This window comes from Aulonocara sp. 'chitande type north' Nkhata Bay, linkage group LG23 (assembly GCF_057382095.1).
Source record: "Aulonocara sp. 'chitande type north' Nkhata Bay isolate Kocher_YH1m ecotype deep benthic linkage group LG23, A_spYH_male_GT1.1, whole genome shotgun sequence".
Classification (NCBI taxonomy): Eukaryota; Metazoa; Chordata; class Actinopteri; order Cichliformes; family Cichlidae; genus Aulonocara; species Aulonocara sp. 'chitande type north' Nkhata Bay.
Window position 1 is genome coordinate 25,821,132 of NC_141365.1, and position 21,007 is coordinate 25,842,138.

The 21,007-nt window shown below is 39.7% G+C and overlaps 1 protein-coding gene across 2 annotated transcripts in view; it reads right to left on the reverse strand.

The window, feature by feature from the left end:
* Positions 1 to 16,730, reverse strand: part of LOC147301899 (uncharacterized) — a 35,247-nt gene extending 18,517 nt beyond the window's left edge. The window contains exons 1-8 of one of the 2 annotated variants that reach the window (XM_086282603.1): positions 16,496 to 16,730; positions 6,184 to 6,372; positions 5,215 to 5,433; positions 4,058 to 4,282; positions 3,852 to 3,868; positions 3,738 to 3,770; positions 3,578 to 3,610; positions 2,424 to 2,477 (exon numbers count right to left, since the gene is read on the reverse strand). In XM_086282603.1, coding sequence (XP_086138729.1) covers positions 2,424 to 2,477; positions 3,578 to 3,610; positions 3,738 to 3,770; positions 3,852 to 3,868; positions 4,058 to 4,282; positions 5,215 to 5,433; positions 6,184 to 6,372; positions 16,496 to 16,589 — 864 coding nt within the window. In that variant the 5' untranslated portion in view covers positions 16,590 to 16,730. The remainder of the gene's footprint in view (positions 1 to 2,423; positions 2,478 to 3,577; positions 3,611 to 3,737; positions 3,771 to 3,851; positions 3,869 to 4,057; positions 4,283 to 5,214; positions 5,434 to 6,183; positions 6,373 to 16,495) is intronic. The other variant, XM_086282604.1, reaches the window with a different exon arrangement.
* Between the last annotated feature and the right edge of the window lie 4,277 nt (positions 16,731 to 21,007).

Below are 21,007 nucleotides of genomic sequence, written 5' to 3' on the forward strand. Positions count from 1 at the left end.
CTGATGACTTTTATTACATCCTGATAAGCAAAACACTACAATCTTTACCACGACTGGCTATTTTATGCTACACTATTGAATGTTCATATTAAACAAACATATTAGATAAACTTTAAAACGTGTTTAAAGTAATACATGATTGCCAATGTTGTTTATATCTTTATCAATATCTGGCATCAGCCTGTCATCAACTTATTTGTATGTTAAACTGCTAAAGACTCACTACAGCTCACAAGCACACTGTGCTGCCCCTCTACAGCTGTCCAGAAGTCAGCCAATCAGAAGAAACTGACTAAAAGGAGGTGGACCTAAAGCTGGTCATACACTGTGCAATTTTTTCAGTCGCGTTTCAGCTTCTGCTCAAACTGCACGATTGACTCGCAGGGGTTAGAAGTTCATAGGTCACGATGCAGGGTCTCACACACCGATGCTCTGATGTGACCTGAGTGCTCACCGTAAAATGAAGGTTATAACAGAAATTCTGTCGCTCACTCTCCCTCTCCGTCTTTCACTCACACAGACACACCACCACCATCAACTTTGCTAAATTGCAAATGAAAAACATTGATCAGGCAGCTGTGATTGAGCAGCAATGTAGATCCAACTATTTTCACGGTTGTTGTGGTCGTGATAATTTTGTGAGGCCACATTGAAAAGGCTCGGATAAGCTTGCCATAGTTCTACAAGTTGTGCCTCCATGGCTTGTGTCCGGATCACACGCTGCACTGCCGTGCTGCGCCGTCTTTTTCGCTGACATTTGTGTTTGCGCGTGCGCAGTGTGAGAAGCTGCGGTGACAGCCTCACGATGGTCACGACCAAGCGATTGATGATCGGGAGCTGGTCGTGAGGTGTAGTGATGGGATTTCCGGCTCTTTTCAGAGAACCGGCTCTTTCGACTCGGCTCACTAAAAAGAGCCGGCTCCTTCGGCTCCGAACCGGCTCTTCAGGGTGTTATGTTGCTTTAATTAATTTATTATTAACAATAATATAAAATTATGCACAAAAGGAATTACTAATGTAAAAAAGATTGTTTTATTTATATATGTTTATATATAAATATATGCGGCGGCCCCTAGAGACAAAAAACGTACAAACTCCAAAACACATTTCTAGCGTTAACTGAATTTCCAAAACAGAGCTACTAGATCACTTAAATTACACAATTGAAAGCATATGTGTATTGTTTGTGTATTTATACACAAGCATTCATATATATTCAAATAATAAATAAAAAAATATGCTCATTTACCTGTTACTACCACACACCAAATCTGGTTGTTGGTACTTCCTGGCTTGTGTAGCCACTAAGTAACAAAAGCTCAACACTACTGCGCCTAGCATCCTAGAGCACTTCTGTTGTGTTTTGTACGTGTTTTGGAGTTTTTACGTGCTTCTGAGTTTTTACGTGCTTTGTCTGTAGGGGCCACCGTAAATATACTTTTATTTATTCACTCCACATAAAATGTAATAAATAAATCATATAATACAAAAACCAACTATTCACATTTCAACTTTTAACTATTTAAATTTTCAGCTTTTTCCTTTTAAACAAATTTAAAGTGAAACAACACAAAACACTGCAAACCACAACACAATTAAATATAAATTAAAATATGAAAACAAAAAGAAGATGCATATTCTCTGTCATATGGACCTGCATGAATAAACTTTCTGAATCCTTTATCATCCACAACTGAAATTAGTTGTGGATGATTACTATACCTTTCTAATGTGACGCTGTTGCCCCTGGCTCTCTTTCTCTCCCTCCCGCTCTGTTCCTGTGCTACTGTGAGTGTAACTACCGCCCCTCCCCCTCTTCCCAGCGCAAAAGCACAAGACAAGGCTCGCATGCAGAGTGAAGTGGAAAAAAAGTGCGAGAGAGAGGGTGAGAGAAAGAAAGAAAAAAACCCACGGCTTGCGATAAGGAACCGGCTCGCGTTGTTCACGTCAAAGATCCGGGTCTAAGAGCCGTGTAGTTCGCAACCGACAAATGACTAGTGAGTTGTTAATCGCTTCTCGTTACCCCACGTATACTACACGATGCACGAGACACAGACGATGAAGGCCAAAATCAGGCCGATCACCAAAACGGTCGCACGACTCAAAAATCGGCTCAAAATGGGGCAAAAAAATCGCACAGTGTAAGCCCAGCATTAAAGAGGCAGCACCTAAAAAACATCTTGTTTAACATGTTGATGAACTGCGGGCTGCAGTTGAAGTTGCATTGTAGCATTGCTATGTAGCATTCTCACCAAAACAAACAAACAGATTTTTAGTTATGATGTTGTGTTTAAATTAAACTATCCAGCAATTAAACATTAACTGTGGTAGTATAACAGTTGCAGGAGCTATTTTCTTTCATCGTGGACATCACCTATTAACTCATAGGTCCACTAGTTCCCTGTGTATTGGTTTCAACTTACCCGTCTGCCTTTAAAGCCTCTTGGTCCAGGGCTTCCCTGAGCCCCTGGAGGACCCTGAGCAAAGAGAACAAGCCATAAGAGCATTGAAACATTGGTCACTGTCTAATTACTGGAATAATCATGCAGTGAAAATAGTATACACTGTAAAAAAAATTATAATATAAAAGTATTTTACTGTGTATTTTACAGTTCTGTACTGTTCTTCTAGTCTATTCACATAATAGACTTCAAATGTAAATTAACGTAAAATCACTGTAAGTGTCATAAAACATAATTTTCTTGTTTTTTAAATGTATCTGTCTGTACATATGCATATTTAGATTGTTAGAATACATTCACAAATGTATCATAATTTCACAAATATTTGTCCGTTATTTGAAAGATTGAACTGTTAAATTCAAATGTAATGCTATGGAAAAATATATAAAATGATTCTTATGAACTTTTTTTACATCAAATAATAATTATTATTATTGTTATTTATGGCGATCGTGGCTCAAGAGTTGGCAGTTCGCCTTGTAATCAGAAGGTTGCCGGTTCGAGCCCTGGCTCAGATACTCTCAGTCGTTTTGTCCTTGGGCAAGACACTTCACCTACCACCTACTGGTGATGGCCAGAGGGGAATTATGAAGTGGAATTGTAAAGCGCTATGAGGGTCTCAAAAAGCGCTATATGAATGCAATCCATTATTATTTAAACCAACTGTTAACTGTATATTTCTGTACATTGAAGTATTATTATTCGTATTGCCGCATTCATTGACCTTGTTTATAGGTAAGTTCATTGTTTAATCACATTAAAATGTTCCTAATTTAATGTTTAAAAGCACTTGAAAAAGGCAAAATCGCATGTAAAATTAGGGCAACAAACTGTATTGTCATTACTGGAAATAACCGTATTTTCATGAGAAAGTTATTTTCTGTTATTTTCTGGTATTATTTCGGCGCCCCAGCTGACGGAATATTACTTTTTTCTTAGGATTTTTTTTTTTACGGTGTACATGAAAGCATTTGTCCTGGTAATTGTAATAACACATGCTAGTATTGCATTTTGCTGCCCTCTACTGTGACTCCAGTTATCATGTGTAATACTGTGACAGCAAACAGAAAGATAACAAGGACAGACAGGGGGATGAAAGAAAGAAAAAAGCTCACCGAGGGTCCTGAAGGTCCAGGAATCCCCACCACCTTCACAACACAAGAAAAATTAAGTTCATTAAATGAATTATTAAGACTTTTATCTAGTCATAATTAATTAAAAAAGTTAAATTTATATGCAAAGTGCACTAACGCCTAACTTTTTCCTTTTACTTACATATGGGATGTCTCCTGGTTCACCCTTTTGCCCCTAAAAATAAAGCCAAGCAACACTTTTTAGTGACAATGTTCCCAATTTAAGATATTTTTCTTAACTGACTGTATGACTTACCTTGAGGCCCATAATTTCTTGGGAAAAAAAGAGAAAAAAATATTTTTATTTATTTTATTTTTCACAATTTATGTAGTAAATCTTACCCTTTAAAGAACCCTTTAAATAAAGATAAGACATAAAATAAAGTATCTAAGTTTTATAAGGGGTGTAAATCTAACACAAAGTGACCATCTCTCTTCTGGATGCAGGTAAATCTGTCTCACCTATCATCCTGCTGGCACTTGCGAAGTTGTCGCACACAGGGCAGCACTCTCCCGCGGGCGTGACAGCCTTCTCACAGTTTGACAGGACCTCGCACTGTATCTCATCACAGACAGTGACGCCGTTGTCACAGACGCACACGCGACAAGGTTCGGGTTTCCAGATGTCATTGTGATGGTAGACCTCCCCATTGACTTTGCAGTTTTCCTCCTTCTTCTCATCTGCAGCTGCAAGAAAAAACCCCAAAATGGCTCAAACAGATGGACAGACAACCAGGAAATTCATTTACACATTCTTGGGAGCAACAAACAACCGTGATCTCCTTTCCTTCCCCTGTACACATAAAGTCATAAACAATACATCATCATAACAGCATTTGCTTTTTTACATTATGAATTAGAAAATTTTAAAAATTCGATTTTTCATTTTATAACATACTCATTGTTGTGGTATGGACTGAAGTTCCATTTACAGACAGGGGCGTCACCAAGGGGGGGTCTGGGGGGGCACTGGCCACCCCCGGCAAGACTGCGAAATATTGGTAATAATTTCAATAAATGTGAACACAATAGAGAGGAAGAATCTTTAAAGTGCTGGTTGGGACTGCCAATCAATCAGTCAGTCAATAAATTAAAACAGATAATTATGGATTTAAAATTGTTATTTGGTTTTCATATGTACCTATTTTTCAGTGATGTCAACTTTAATATCAGGAAATTAACTAGACATATAATTATTTTCTGTCTCTCTAGGTTCTAGGTAGGTTCTAGGTTCTCTGTTCTATAGGTTACTTATTTTATTTATAGGTTAGGTTACTTTTTTTTCAAGTAACCTATATTTGACAACAGATGTGCCAACCCAATATTTTTTACTGGCCCTCATATGGCCGCCGCTATGAAAAAATTCTGGCGGCACCTCTGTTCACAGAGCACCCTTGTAGTTTCACTCATCACATTTTAAAAAGTTTTTTAACGAGTTTTTGTTGTTTTGTTTTGTTTTTTCAGGCTAATTTCAGCTAATCAACACATATTTGATCAAAAACTTGTTGCGGGGGGACCAGCAAAAAAATTCTGCCCTGGGGCCTCATTAAAGGCTCGTTCAGCCCTGGATCAACCATATAGTAAATTATATTTTCAATCACATAAAATGGACTTTTTACCTGTTGCGGGGTCTGTACTGGGAATCAATGTTGAAGCTGCAGTCAAGCACACAGGGCAACACTCGCCCTCTGGGGTCACCGTTTTTTGGCAGTCACCGAGGTCCTCGCAAACCACATCCTCACACATGGCGGTCCCCTTATTGCACACACACACCCGACATGGCTCTGGGCTCCACATGTCATTGTCAGCATAGACTTTTCCATTTTCTGTGCAGGTGTCTTCATGAAAGAGAAACTCAGTTAGTATGTGCTGCAACGGGCTGTCACTGGATTTTAAAAAAAGGATCTACATTTTAATGGAAATTCCCACAACTTTGCAAATTTACTGGAAAACACACATTTTAAAAATAAAACATACTCATTTATGAATCCATACTGTTGGGTTCCTTCAAAAATACAGTCAAAAAATGTAAAGTATGTGTGTTTTCTAGTCCTTAAAATACCAGCATCTTACTCTAACATGCATGAATCTCACGACCATGCCCACAATCATCATTCTGGTGCATCATTAAGCCGAACTTTGTGCTTAGAGCAGCAGAAATACATCATCACAGATGCATGTAAAGAAATTATAAAAAAGCATTAAACATGACAAAGAAGATGTTGATTTCCCAGAGGAATACACCTTATTTGTTGAATAAGTTACTTTCTCAGCTTGTTTTTTTTTTTTTTGGGGTGTGTGGCAGTAAAACTGGTCGCAGCTCCCTTATTTCTTCTAAGAAACACAAAAGAATGAAGCTACCTCCAAAGTTTTTATTGCACACATTTAGTTGAGAGAAGTGAACTTATCTGGCAAAAACTTCATGTATTCCTTTTGCAAACTGAAAGGGAAACTCGGTACAGGTTCAAGAACAACATTTCACAGTGGTGTGCAGAGGACGGAGCTTGAAAAGGAGGGCATCGGGCTGTAAGAGAGAGCAGAGTACCACTGACGCCGGGACAAATGTGCAGGTTTCATTCCAGTTTTACCAGTTTGAGTGACTGAGCACACAGGACAGCACTCGCCCTCTGGGATCTCTGCGGTCTGGCAGTCACCTATATCCTCACACACCATGTCCTCACAAACCACCGTCCCCATTTCACACAAACAGACTCGACACGGCTCTGGGCTCCATATCTGATTGTTGGAGTAGAGTTTGCCATCCGCTGTACAGGAATCTTTATGACAAAGAACAGCAGCTGACTTCAGTATCATTTTCTTTGTCAGCTGTATATAATATAGTAGCTAAAAGACCATTAAAGCATCATTGTGGATTAGTAGTTTATGGGTTTGCACTTTTGCTCTGCCAGTTTTACTGAAGAAAGCAATATGATCTCCCCCTGCTGATAAAGCAACTTCTGCCTGTGTGTCCATTTCAGTTTTTGGAGAGGCAAAGCATAAAATGTACACAGTGGACTGTGTGTCTATTTTGCCCTGTTACTGGGTTGCAACACAGATGGAGCCATGAGGCAACTTAAAATGCCATTACAGAGGACCAGTTAAACTCATTCCCAGCTTTCTACTTTCACTCTGTGACACCATCAGACTAACATTCTGTGTCACAGTTCATAAAGAGTTTTATTTATCTCATACTGGCCCGTTATGTAGCCCCTTATTTCATTTTACTGCCTTTTACTGATCCCACCTTAAATGGCCACTTTCTTCTGATTGGACAACTTCTGGGAAAACAGCCAAGGGGCAGCACCCAATGATTATGAGCAACTTCCTACTACTTCCTGTACTTTGTTAAGACAAGTCTGCTCATCGGTAAAGTAGGATACTTTTGAAAACTAACTAGTCAGAGCAAGAAAACTGAGTGATTACTCTAACAAAGTAATCACATATTATTTGAAGTCTTGATCATTTTTAATATGAATGTATGCCGCAGTATTTTGAGAAAAAGCACAAAAAATTCTCCTTAAGTGTATGGAATAATTATGCTTAATTCAAACAGTTTGAAATGGGAACTTAACTGTGTTTTACTGACCCTCCATCAACCCCAACCACCTCCTTCTATGTGCATAGTCACTGTAACTTTGTTAATTCAGTTCCACCTTTGCCCCCCATCATAATTACTTGATTCACAGTCTCTGTCTTCCACTCAATATCACTGCATTCCCATAAGCACTAGCTCTGCTCTGTGTTTGGGGCCAATTCTCACAGGTCAGCATGCTAACACTCGTTACACTTACTGAAAGTTAGCAAACAGACATTTTTTTTAATAAAATCCCTTTTAAAACGTTCTTTGTTTTAATCTCATTTAGCCCAGACTTTATCTCACTACTGATGAACTCTCCTTCTAGAAAAACCTCAAGCTACCTGTTAGCAATAAAACAATTTTTACAAAATTACTTAATAAATTGATGAAGTACTTTTGGACTTCCTTTGACTTCTTGATACGCATTTATGCAGTTTGGATGAGGTGATGTCTTAAGACGTTTTACATGTATTTCTTTGTTCTTTTTCAGTTATTAATTTATTTCAATCATATGACCTCTATCTTCTTTTGAGCATGTGACCCTGGAGCATTAAGTGAATAAGGTCCCAGTCACACAGCCAGACTGGTCAATGACCATTGGTCATCTACTGGCCATGATGGGGAAGAATGTATTCCCCGACTGGCTGATGAAAAACTCATTGTGACCAGTTTGGTTGTTGGCAGTTTGGGATTTGTCTCAAGAGACTAGCTAATCCTGGAGTAGATGTAAAATTGTGAAAAGTTGCACACAAATGGAGACAATTCACCATCAAGGTAAAAGCTGTGCCTTTTTTTTAGTTTCTCTACTTTTCAGCAAGTAGTCAACAATTGGTTGTACTCAACTGTGGATCTTCCATGCAAACTTGAGGCTGATAACATCGAATGCAATTGTAACTAGGTTTTTGGTGTTGCTGATTTCAATTAATGACTGCCATCCAGCAACCAGCCGCCAGCAGGTGAGGAAATACACATTTTTCTGGTGGCAGTATCCTGTCCATCAATAGTAAAATAAGTTAACTGTAGTTAAAAAAACAAAACAACAGAAGCAAATGTGGGTGCCTTATTCTTGCATTCTACCTGAAGGCCACAAGATGGCGATAGCTCTGATTGGGCGAAAAAATAGATTGACTGCAGTGCTTTACTGCTCACTCATTGGTTAACAACTTGCTAATGAAAACACACACATTTGGTTATTCGCAACCAAGATAGCAATGGTGGAAACAGGACGTCAACAACCAGCGAGTGACGTCACAGAGGCAACGTCCATCTTTTATACTGGTTTTGATCATAACCAATACAGAGGAAAACTCAAGCAATACTTAGAGGACCTCTATGACTTGAGAATTTGTGTCTTTCCTTTGGTTTTTTTGATTTCCACTAACAAAATGTTCAATTATTGTCTCTGTAGTGCTGTGAAGATGTGCTGTAGTAAATAAAAAGGGCCATAAGGTCGTGATTTGTAGCACACAGGACAAATCACACTTGTTATAAGAATACCACAGGTAATAAAAAGTGGGAAAGCAGTGTGGATATTTATGGAACAGACATCCCAGTGTTTGAATCTGTCCAACATGAAGCTCAAAATATTTATTACCAGTTTTATTGTCCGTGTTCGGAGGCTGTTGCGTGGCTGCTGAGCACGCAGGGCAGCACTCGCCCTGAGGCGCCACAGTGGTCTCACAGTCGCCTAGCTCTTCACACACCACCTCCTCACACACCACAGTCCCTGTGTCACACACACAGACTCGACACGGCTCTGGGCTCCATATCTGATTGTTGGAGTAGGTCGTGCCATTTTCTGTGCAGGTATCTTCATGAGACAGAACAGCAGCTGCATGAGTATCGTGGGTGAGTCCCTTTCAGCCCGTACGACATTGTGAGGGTTTCATCAATGAGACACAGTTTTTGCCCTCTCTAGTAAGTTAGGAATCCAATGTAATGGTTTCTAGCAGATTTCCGCAGTTTCCCGTAGTTTGCAAGCAAGACAATGACTTGTCTGCACTTGCTAACTACTGGCTGAATTGCAGTTACATTTTAAAAGTGTAAATGGTGAACAATCACCTTCAAAGTAAAGGTTGTTTCAAAAGGTCAACTTTTACTTTGAAGGTGAATGCTCTTCAGTTTTATTGCCACTCATTCCCAAGTTGGCCAGTGATTTCAGATGAGTTGCTGCTTCCCATGAAAACTGCTACAGACCAAGGCAATCATAAGGAGTTTTCTGGTGCAGCAGCCTCTTTGTGACCGATTTCATGGCAATTGCCATCAGCCTTCACCATCCACTCGACAACTACAGCCATTCATCCATTCATCTATTAAATATCGCTTATCCAGTTAACTCATCTGAAGGGAAAGACAAAATAGGTCCCAGCCCAATCAAGTGATATAATCTCTCCAGCGTGTCCTAGGTCTGCCTCTGGGCCTCCTCCTGGTAGGATATACCTGGAATATGTCAACTAGGAGACGACGCAGGATGTTGGAGGCATCCTGGTTCCTGCCCGAACCACCTCAACTGGATCCCTTCAATGTAGAGAAGCAGTGCTTCTACTCCGAGCCCCTCCCAAATGATGGAGCTCCTAAACCTATCTCTAAGGGAGAGGCCAGCCACTTGTATCCCTGACCTCATTCTTTCATTCACTACCCAGAGGTCATGACTACTGCTGAGGGTAAAGACTTAGAATGATGGTAAATCAAAAGCTTTGCTTTTATTGCTCAGCTCTCTTCTCCACAACAGATGCTTACTTACTTGAGTACTTGGGGTGGTGGTAACTCCTGGTGTGGAGACTGACTGACTGACTGACATGGGAATATAAATTTTTAGGGGTCGCAACTGAGGTCATTCTGTGGCCTGGGCCTAACATAGCTTGCATGTTTTTAGGCTGTGGGATGAACTGGAAGTACTGCAGAGAACCACACAGACAACTCAACTCAGGAAGTCCTCAGCTGGCTAACAGAGGCCTTCTTGGGTGCTAAGCACTGTAACAGTACATCACTACAAAATGCAAGTAGATGTTTCCACAATTTAGATTTAAAAGGTTTTTCCAGATGTGAGCAGCATAGCAGCTAAAAGCAGCTTCAGCAGATTTGGCTCAAACCACAAATTGACCAGAAACAACTGAATCTGTTTTCCTGCCAGCAGCTTTGTTATCATATCACCAGCTGTATACAAAAACACATTGTACTGAAAACCTCACAATGACCAGCTGAAAGGGAGCTGCAGGTGGATTATATCCCCATACTGAAGGTAGAGCTGCAGTGGTTTACCTGCTTTAGGTTCTGTCGTGTGAGTTGAGCACACGGGGCAACACTCGCCCTTTGGAGTCACCGCCATCTGGCAGCCACTCAGCTCCTCACACACCTCGTCCTCACACACTACAGCCCCCGAGTCGCACACACAGACCCGACACAGCTCTGGGCTCCATGTCTCATAGTTGCGGTAGACTTTTCCATTTTCTGTACAGCTGTCTGAGTCAAGCAGAGCAGCAATCAACATCTGGAGAGGTATGTGTGTATTAATATTCTTTAAATCAACCACAGAGAGAGGGTATTTCTTCTGGAGCAGTAGATCTACAGCAACACAAACCCCGTCTTTAATGTGATGTATATTAATCCATCAGGATGCACCAGCTGCCCTTTAAATAAGAGTTAATTTATTCAATAGATATGTAAAATGGAGGCAGTGCTGTTTGGGATATAGAATAAGTGCACTCTGCAGCACTTTTTAATTTCTCTAAACTGCTGTGTGAAGGTTAATTAAAAATCACCCTACATGGGACTCAGTCCCATGTAGGGTTGTGGAGAACAGCACCTTATCTACAAGGAGAGGTACTACTGTACTGCAGTGTCTTTACTTTTTTTTTTTTTTTCAATTTAAGGCAATATAATATCTAAAATAATCAAATTGACATGAGTTCAGTGACCCTACCATGTACTGTAAAACCTCACAGCCTGAACAAGAAATGTTCAGTGTTTTTGCTATGAGGTTACAGGAAGAGTCTCTCCTCACTGGTGTGGGAAATACAGTAGGAAGACCACACCAACAGGACGAATGATTCACTCACATTTCTTACTAAAAATATATGGATTTTAAAACTTCTTTAGGAGCATGTGGCGCCCAGCAGACTCCAATTTTCTCAACAAAAAGCAGCAGTGAACCCAGCGCACCGTGACTCGCACAGAGCAAAATGCTTGTTACCGTAATTATGATTAAATCCTGTCAAAGCTGTTTAAGTCCTTTATCAAAGCAGCTTTTCAGCAAGTTTCAACCTGAGCAACAGTGATCTTTGAAAGTGCACCCACCCAACGTCAGTTAGTACCGGCCACTTTATTAGGTACACATTACTAATTACATGGTTGGAGCGCCTTTTTCCTTCAGAGATTTTGGTCCACGCTGAAATATCACAAACCTCAAATCATCTCAAACTGGTTTCTTAAAGATGACAAGGAGTTAAGTGAACTGTAATGGCCTCTACAGTCACCAGATCTCAAACCAGTAGAGCCCCACTGGGGTGTGATGGAACAGGAGATCTCTCAAATCTCTGAAAAATATTTCCAGCACTTTGTTGACTCTGTGCCATGAAGAAGCAGTTCTGAAGGCAAAAAAGGTCTCAACTGGGCACTATCAAGGTGTACCTAATAAAGTGGCATATCAAAGGATATAAAAACTACCCATCAGTATATATGTTTTTTTTCCCCCTCAGGTCAGTAAAAGTAGATCGTTTGGCAATAAAACTCTGTGAAGGAAAAATCGATTTAAATGTTGTGCATATTTTAAAACAGCCTGCAGGGGGCGACTGTGGTTGCATAGAAGTCTCAGCTTCCTTAGTAAACCGTTTCCTGATGAGTTTCGGGGCTCAGGTATTCAGGTACTCAGGTCAAACTGAATAAAGCATGAAACTCATTATGGTCTTTAATTGAGTCCGAAAGAGGACAAGCCAGTATATGCTCATTGGCTAACAGAACTTTAACCACACCTCAGTAGCCAATGAGCCAGTGACTATTAGTTTTGTGGTTAGAGCCTGTTTGTTGTGACAGGTTTCAAATGCTCAGCTTGAGGTTTTATGTGATGTCATGGTGCCTTCATCCATCTTTTACATACAGTCTATGGACAGTGCAAACTACAAAGATGTCTTTTACCTTTAAAGTCAGCTAAACATAAACGGAAAAAAAAATTGATTTCAAACTGAGACACTTGATCTTATTACTAAGAATCTCCACGAACATCCTTCTCCCTCATGACAGACACTTTCAGGTAAATTGCTTCTGAGCAGTCAGTGATTAGACTGTGGTTGAATTTGACAGCTTCTGGCTGCATGCGACGATAAAAGTGTCTGTATGCAAGTATGCAATCATGTCTGCAACAGCGACGTCTCTTGTCACTCAATTATATACATAAAGCAAGGCCAGACGTGTAGTTTTCATGTCAAAAATCTATCAGCATGTCAGTTAATCAGGGGCTAAAATATAAGGTGAAAGGAGCCTGTTTAAATATTGTAATTTAGAAAAATGACAGAAAACAGAGCTGCCTCATTCAGCAGCAGGTCCTGGGGGTAAAATAAACAAAAATGCACTTATTTTCAGAACCCTCTTATTTAAGTTTTTTATACCTACATTGACCCAAATAAATTTTCCTTGAATTAAATGTACATGCCAGCACGTATTAACATATTTATGCAGTGTAAGAGGGCAGATTTAGGCACTTTCATCCTGCTGGCCTTGGATGAAGCCGTGTCCCTGCCATGAAATCATCCCAAAACAGTAAAAACATTTAAAAAAAAAAAAAAGGGGGGGGGGGGGGGGGGTACAAATAGCCACCTGCTGCAGGCTTTCTGAGTGCATTTTAATCCTGGCAGTTTAGTGACGTCCCTAAGCACTAATTATGTGGTAGAGCCGCTCCCCACCAGAGAGGCTGCTTCTTGAATGCAGCAGTTATTTCAGTGGAAACCACAGCAGCTGTATTATTATACGTTGGGCTCAGAGGCTGTGGTTTCACTTTATTTGGGAGGTGCCACACCCGGAGAAACCTCCTGCCATGAAACCTGCTTCACCCTGTAGCTGCAGCGTCTTTACCAAGCAGAGCTCTTAATACCAGTAATTAACGCTGGTATTTAATCTGCAAAAGCTCATTTTTCTTCATCACTTCTGCAGATAAAATGTAGTTTTTTTCACTTAAACTTTATACTGCAGACTTTATACTCTTGGGCAGTGCCTCAGCTATTTTTATGTGATTATAGCTTATATATACAGTACAGCATGAGGTCAATTATCATGACTAGCTGTGGTTTTCTTTTCAGCTTTCCACCCATGCTTTCTGACTACAGGCTTAGTTTTTAAACCATATTCAGTTCGCAAAAACAGGAAAAAAACAGGACTAATTTCTCATACTTATTTTACACCAACAGTCAATATTTTGATGACTTTTTATTTTACTTTTTTCATCTGAATACTTTCTCTTTTAAAGGTTCAAAAACAATGAAAATGATTGAAATGGAGAAATCCAACATTACAAACTTGGTTTCAAGAGTAACCAGGAACAGTCCTGAAGGCTATACCTTAGATTTAAAGGGTCACAATAAAGAATCCCAATCCACACACTGCTTAAAAAATCTATAAGAACCAGTGAAAAGCAAACATGTGCAGAAACTTGCACACATAAGTAAACTAAGACTTGCTGATATTGATAGTATGGAAGTTTGTTTCTGCCACTAGAAAAAACAAATCAGATCAACTTACTTATGAGTAAGTTTCCTGAAAGTTTCCAGAATCTAATCCAAAATTTGACCTAGAGATCTCACATAGGATACCAGCAAAATATAATTTCATTTGGGATAGCAGTAAAGAATTCTGATTCTGATTCTAATTCTGAACAAGCGTGTGGCCAGCATCATAAATCACACAGTTCATTCATAACAACTCATATACTGTCACATATGTATTGTGACAGTAAATGTATATGCATTTCAGCTAGAAATGACTTGAAATGACTTGTGAACTTCTCTGCTGTAAGGAAACAACAGAAATTTCAGTTAAAAATGGAGGATAAACCCACAACAAATTTACAGTTTGTAGCTGCACAAAATTAAACTTATTCACAGATTTACTTTAATCTTTACTTTCTGTCAGATATTTATGCATAACACCTACCTCGTTTCAAGGTCATATGCACCGAGAGCTTCCAAATAACTCGTGAACCTCTTTAAAAGTTAGAATAACTCTCATGCTAAATAAGCTAATGACACCAAATAGCTTAGCTTTACATATACTTTACATATACTCTGGAAAAGGTAGGACTGTAACATAAGCAGTCCACCAATAAAGATTAGACAAAGTTACATTCACCTGTTATAGATTTATTTTTATATATATTTTGTTGAATCTGAAATGAAAAATGTTAATTACACTTTTTAATTTGTATGCTACACTTGACGCTGGGGTCAGCCATGTTTAAGCAGCAATTCGACCGTCTGGAAACTAACAATAACTGACTCAGTGCAAAGTAAGCAGGAAACCAGAGAATACACTGCAATGCTACGCCACCTTTTTAATTATGTTGCTGAGATTAAGGAGAAATCTTATTGTCTGTATGTTAAACTGAACATATAGACTTAGTTTAGCTTAGCACACAGACTGGAAAAAGTGAAATGTGATAAAAGCCTAATTTTGGTCTAAGCTAGCAACTAGAGGAGATGTAAGGTACGCTTAGATGTTAGATGTCTCGTTAAGAATGAATTGTTTACTACTGATGATGCTACAGCTAGCTGTTCATTAGCAAGATAGTGTTTAAAGTTAGTAAAATATAAGTATTAGCCCCTCTGAGGCTAATTAATGTTTTATATTAAAATAAAATTTGTTTAATTAGCACAAAAGTCAAGAAACTGCAAAAAAGAAAGTTTTGCAGAGATTTAAAAAAAATTAGATGAAACTTGTAAGTTAGTAAGTCATCTAGCCTGTTTGTTGACTGAAAACAAAGCTAAGCAGCTGCCACAATTAGCTTCATATTTTGGTATTTGTTATAAATTATGTTGTCTCAAGCAAAAAAATTGACATGTGAAAATTGTCAAAACTATTCAATTTTACAATTAACATTTGAATGCCCCTGTCTTTATAGTTTAATAATTAGCAGTCTTCAAAGAATTTCAGGTTACATATCCATGTAAACCTTTGCCTCTTGGCTCTAAACATGGTTATGACTTATTCACTTTTTAATTATTCAAAAATTACCCTAAATATAATTTCTGGTCTAAAGTGATACTTATCAGGCCATAGCTGGAGAAAATGTCATACATAAACATTACTGTTAAAAAAAAGAAAAGAAGGCAGATTCAGACCGAAAAACAGCTGGTGCAGATATTTTGAGGTTGTTGTTTATCCCTTTGCAGCATGAATGCTTCAGTGGAGGTATAGTTGGATGAAAGTAAGAGATGCATATTTCATATTCAGCATAGTCTTAGTCTGGGTGTGTCTTGTCTGCAACTGGCCTGAAGTCTGACCAAAATTAGTGGCCTTCTTTTGTCCATTCCATCCACAAGGCCACATCATTATAGCCGTGGCACTCCGAACCCCTTCATTCAGCCTCGACCTCGCACTGAAATAGCCCTGTGTGCTCTTTAAGTGTGCACTGCAGCCTGTTGGGGGGAAGTATTTTTGACCCAGGATCACATTTACTCAGACATTTAATTTTAGAAATGAGCCACATCTCCATCTTTGAGAAATCCTCACAAATTTTGTCATTTCAGTGTCAAAGCTTTTTATCAACTTCAAGACTTTCAAACAGTTTCAGTTTAGCTTCTTTACTAATCGTCACCTGGTCAGTGGCTTGTAGCAGCTTTCCCTGAATGGTGTCTCATTAAGGCAAGATAAGCCTTTCTGGTGTTGGTTGTGGGTGTGAATTTAACCTTTCATCCCTAAACCACAAGGCCAGTGCGGTCTGAGCTTTAGGAGGCAGAACATCCCAGTTTAACTTTACAGGACAACCACATTCTGAAATTCTGAAATAAATAAATAAATAAAACGTGGATATAATGGGGGGGGGGGGGGATAACACGGAATATGAACATAAAAGTTTCATAAAAATACCGATTAAAGTGTTTTCAGAAGCCTTGTTGAATCATGAAAAATCAGAAGGCAAGAAATCAAAGGAAAACATTGTTATTATATAAGAAAAACATGAAAACCTTGATCAATTAAGCACATGAACTGGTGATTTTATAAACCTGTTATCAGAACAAAAGCCCACAGAAGAACAGGAAGGATCCCTATCAGGTATCAACACGGAAAGCCAATCAGAGGACAGCAAAAGAAGTCATAACTTGGTGGATATCGCTCACCATTCTTAGTATCTTCTTGGCAGGTCACGGCGATCACCTGAACCAAGGTGAGGGCCAGGCAGACGATAATCCTAGAGTGCAACGAGGGGCCCATGTCTGCATGCCAGACATGCAGCGTCCTCACACACAAATCGCTGTGCAAGAGAGGAAGTCAGCGAGAGCACGACCCCGAACTACAGAATCCAGACTGAAAAATCCCAAATATCCCTGAGTGCAACACGGCTCCTGGATGAGCGATTACTGCAAACTGAAAGGAGCTCCCTCTTCAACCCCCCCACCAACACCTCCTTCTTTTACTCTCTCTCTCTCAAACTCCCTCCCTCTCTTTAGTCTCCTCTATCATCATCATTTCTTTTTGCTCTATTTCAGGGCCACCCTCCTCCTCCTACTGCATTTGCCTTGAAAGATGGCATAATTAAAGGCTGCATGAAATTAGTCCATTTGAAAGGCTGATGAAAGAAGATGGGTTGGATGGTGAATCTGAAGAAATTTCTTTTGAAAGCTACAGTTGAGCGCTGCGCATAATTTGCAGTTTGTTGCATGAACATTTTCCTTGAATAATCTGAGGCTTAAGAACAAGATCTGCAGGAGAGTTCGCTCTTTTTGTTCCCTTGCTACTCTGCGTGAAAAGGGACACCTCAGCTCATAGAAGTGGTCTGTTTAGGAAAAACGTCTGTGAGTTTGGGGTGTTCTTCAGTGGCCTTTGGTTTAACAGCCAACAAAGTTAATGTTCTAGCTGATAATATACATTTTCTTTCACTTTGGGGTTGCAGAAGACAAAAACAGAGCTCTAAAACTGTTGCCTAACCTCAAGATAATCATATCCAGCAAACATTTTAATGCCAATTAACAATCTTTTCTTAAAGTCTATTACTTGATTCCTTAACTTGGTGACGCTGTCACTTGGTGTTCGCTCGCTCTGCGGTAGAGTATCACTTCCTGTTCCTGCTCAAACACAGTGGTGTTTCTGAGTAGCTTATCTGCTTAGCAATTTAATTAACAACTTTAAAATACATTCTTTTCTCATAGTATGATCTTCATGATATTTGTAGCTCTGGAGACCAGGATTACTGAATTGGAGACTCAGCTTCGCACCCTTCATTCACCCATAGCTAGCCAGGCCCCTGTAGCTGGTGCAGCCGAAGATAGCGTAGGCCCCGCTAGCTGTTCCCCGGCAGACCCCAAGCAGCTGGGGAAAGAGGGCGGCTGGGTCACGGTGAGGAGGAAGTGTAGTAATAAACAGAAGCCCCAGGTACACCACCAACCCGTTCATGTGTCTAACCGTTTTTCCCCACTCGGCGCCACACCCGCCGAGGGTCAAACTCTGGTAATTGGTGATTCTGTTCTGAGACATGTGAAGCTAGAGACACCAGCAACTATAGTCAATTGTCTTCCAGGGGCCAGAGCAGGCAACATTGAAGGAAATTTAAAACTGCTGGCTAAGGGTAAACGTAAATTCAGTAAAATCATAATTCACGTCGGCAGTAATGACACCCGGTTACGCCTGGTCCCCTCCCCAATCAGACCAGGAGTGACATGTTTAACCTCATGTTCTCCTTAAATTGCTGGCTGTCTGAGTGGTGTCCCAGAAACATGGGCTTCATAGATAATTGGCAAACCTTCTGGAGGAAACCTGGTCTTGTTAGGAGAGACGGCATCCATCCCACTTTGGATGGAGCAGCTCTCATTTCTAGAAATATGGACAAATTTATTAAAACCCCCAAAATATGACTATCCAGAGTTGGGACCAGGAAGCAGAGTTGCAGTCTTACACGCCTCTCTGCAGCTTCTCTCCTCCTGCTACCCCCCCAAAAACCCATCTCCATAGAGACTGTGTCAGCTCCCAAACAGACAAAAAACAAACTAAAAACCAGCAACAAACAACTTAAACTTAAAAAATCACAAAGAAAGAACAATACAGTATCCACATCTGAACCAAAGAGTAAAACAGTGAAATGTGGATTATTAAATATTAGGTCTCTCTCCTCCAAGTCTCTGTTAGTACATGACTTAATAATTGATCAACAAATCGATTTACTCTGCCTTACAGAAACCTGGTTGCAGCAGGATGATTATGTTAGTTTAAATGAATCAACACCCCCGAGTCATTCTAACTACCAGAAATCTCGAAGCACAGGCCGAGGGGGCGGTGTGGCAGCAATTTTTCACACCAGCCTATTAATTAATGAAAGACCAAGACAGACTTTTAACTCATTTGAAAGCCTGATGCTTAACATTGTCCACCCCAGCTGTAAAACTCAGAAACCAGTCTTACTTGTTATCATCTATCGTCCACCTGGGCCTTACACAGAGTTTCTGTCTGATTTCTCAGACTTTATATCTAATTTAGTTCTGAGCTCAGATAAAATAATTATTGTGGGTGATTTTAACATCCATGTAGATGCTAAAAATGACAGCCTCAACATGGCATTTAATCTGTTATTAGACTCAATTGGTTTCTCTCAAAATGTAAAAGAACCCACCCACCACTTTAATCACACTCTAGAGCTTGTTTTAACATATGGCATACAAACTGAACATTTAGCAGTGTTTCCTGAAAACCCTCTCCTGTCTGATCATTTCCTGATAACATTTACTTTTACAATAATTGATTACACAGCGGTGGAGAGTAGACTTTATCAAAGTAGATGTCTTTCTGAAAGCACTGTAACTAAGTTTAAGAATATAATCCACCCACTGTTATCATCTTCAATGCCCTGTACCAACACAGAGCAAAGCAGCTATCTGAACGCTACCCCAACAGAGGTCGATTATCTTGTTAATAATTTCACCTCCTCACTACGTACGACTCTGGATACTGTAGCTCCTGTGAAAACTAAGGTCTCTAATCAGAAGTACCTGACTCCGTGGTATAATTCTCAAACACGTACCCTAAAGCAGATAACTCGTAATCTGGAGAGGAAATGGCGTGTCACAAATTTAAAAGATCATCATTTAGCCTGGAGAAATAGTTTGCTGCTTTATAAGAAAGCCCTCCGCAAAGCCAGAACATCTTACTATTCATCACTGATTGAAGAAAATAAGAACAACCCCAGGTTTCTCTTCAGCACTGTAGCCAGGCTGACAAAAAGTCAGAGCTCTTTTGAGCCAACAATCCCTTTAACGTTAACTAGTAATGACTTCATGAACTTCTTCACAAATAAAATTTTTATCATTAGAGAAAAAATTACCAGTAATCATCCCACAGATGTAATATTATCTACAGCTACTCTTAGTACCATTGATATTAAGTTAGACTCTTTTTCTCCAATTGATCTTTCTGAGTTAACTTCAATAATTACTTCCTCCAAACCATCAACGTGTCTTTTAGACCCCATATGACCTTAAATATGATCAACCTATCTCTAATAATCGGCTATGTACCACAGGCCTTCAAGCTGGCTGTAGTTAAACCTTTACTCAAAAAGCATCTCTAGACCCAGCAGTCTTAGCTAATTATAGGCCAATCTCCAACCTTCCTTTCATATCAAAAATCCTTGAAAGAGTAGTTGTCAAACAGCTAACAGATCATCTGCAGAGGAATGGTTTATTTGAAGAGTTTCAGTCAGGTTTCAGAGCTCATCACAGCACAGAAACAGCTTTAGTGAAGGTTACAAATGATCTTCTTATGGCCTCTGACAGTGGACTCATCTCTGTGCTTGTCCTGCTAGACCTTAGTGCAGCATTCGACACTGTCGACCATAATATCCTATTAGAGCGATTAGAACATGCTGTAGGTATTACAGGTACTGCACTGCAGTGGTTTGTATCATATCTATCTAATAGACTCCAATTTGTTCATGTAAATGGAGTGTCCTCTTCACACACTAAGGTCAATTATGGAGTTCCACAGGGTTCAGTGCTAGGACCAATTCTGTTTACATTATACATGCTTCCCCTAGGCAGCATCATTAGAAGACATAGCATACATTTTCACTGCTATGCAGATGACACGCAGCTCTATCTGTCCATGAAGCCAGATAACACACACCAATTAGTTAAACTGCAGGAATGTCTTAAAGACATAAAGACCTGGATGGCCGCTAACTTTCTGCTTCTTAATTCAGATAAAACTGAGGTTATTGTACTCGGCCCTGAAAAGCCTAGAAATATGGTATCTAACCAGATTCTTTTTTTTTTTTTTTTTGCCTGTCCCGTTTGGCTCTTTTGCCATCAGAATTGTTGTCTAAAGGCAAAGAAAGATGCCCAACGGATTTACTTTACCAAATTGACCATCCCAGCCTTGCCGTAATGGTCCATTTGATTCACCTTTTATTGTTTATTTTATTTTCACTTGCTGAATACGGGACAGACTTGACTGGAGGAAAGAAGGGGAGAAAGAAAGAGGGAAAGAGAAACAGCTGAGAAGAGGGACGGGGGAGAAGGGCAAAAAACAAAAACCAACCGAAAAAAAAATGCATATATCAATCACCTGGATCACCTGTTGAGAAAGAAAAAAGAAAACAAGCAGAAGAGAACAAGAGTAATAGAATAAACAACATCACAATGATA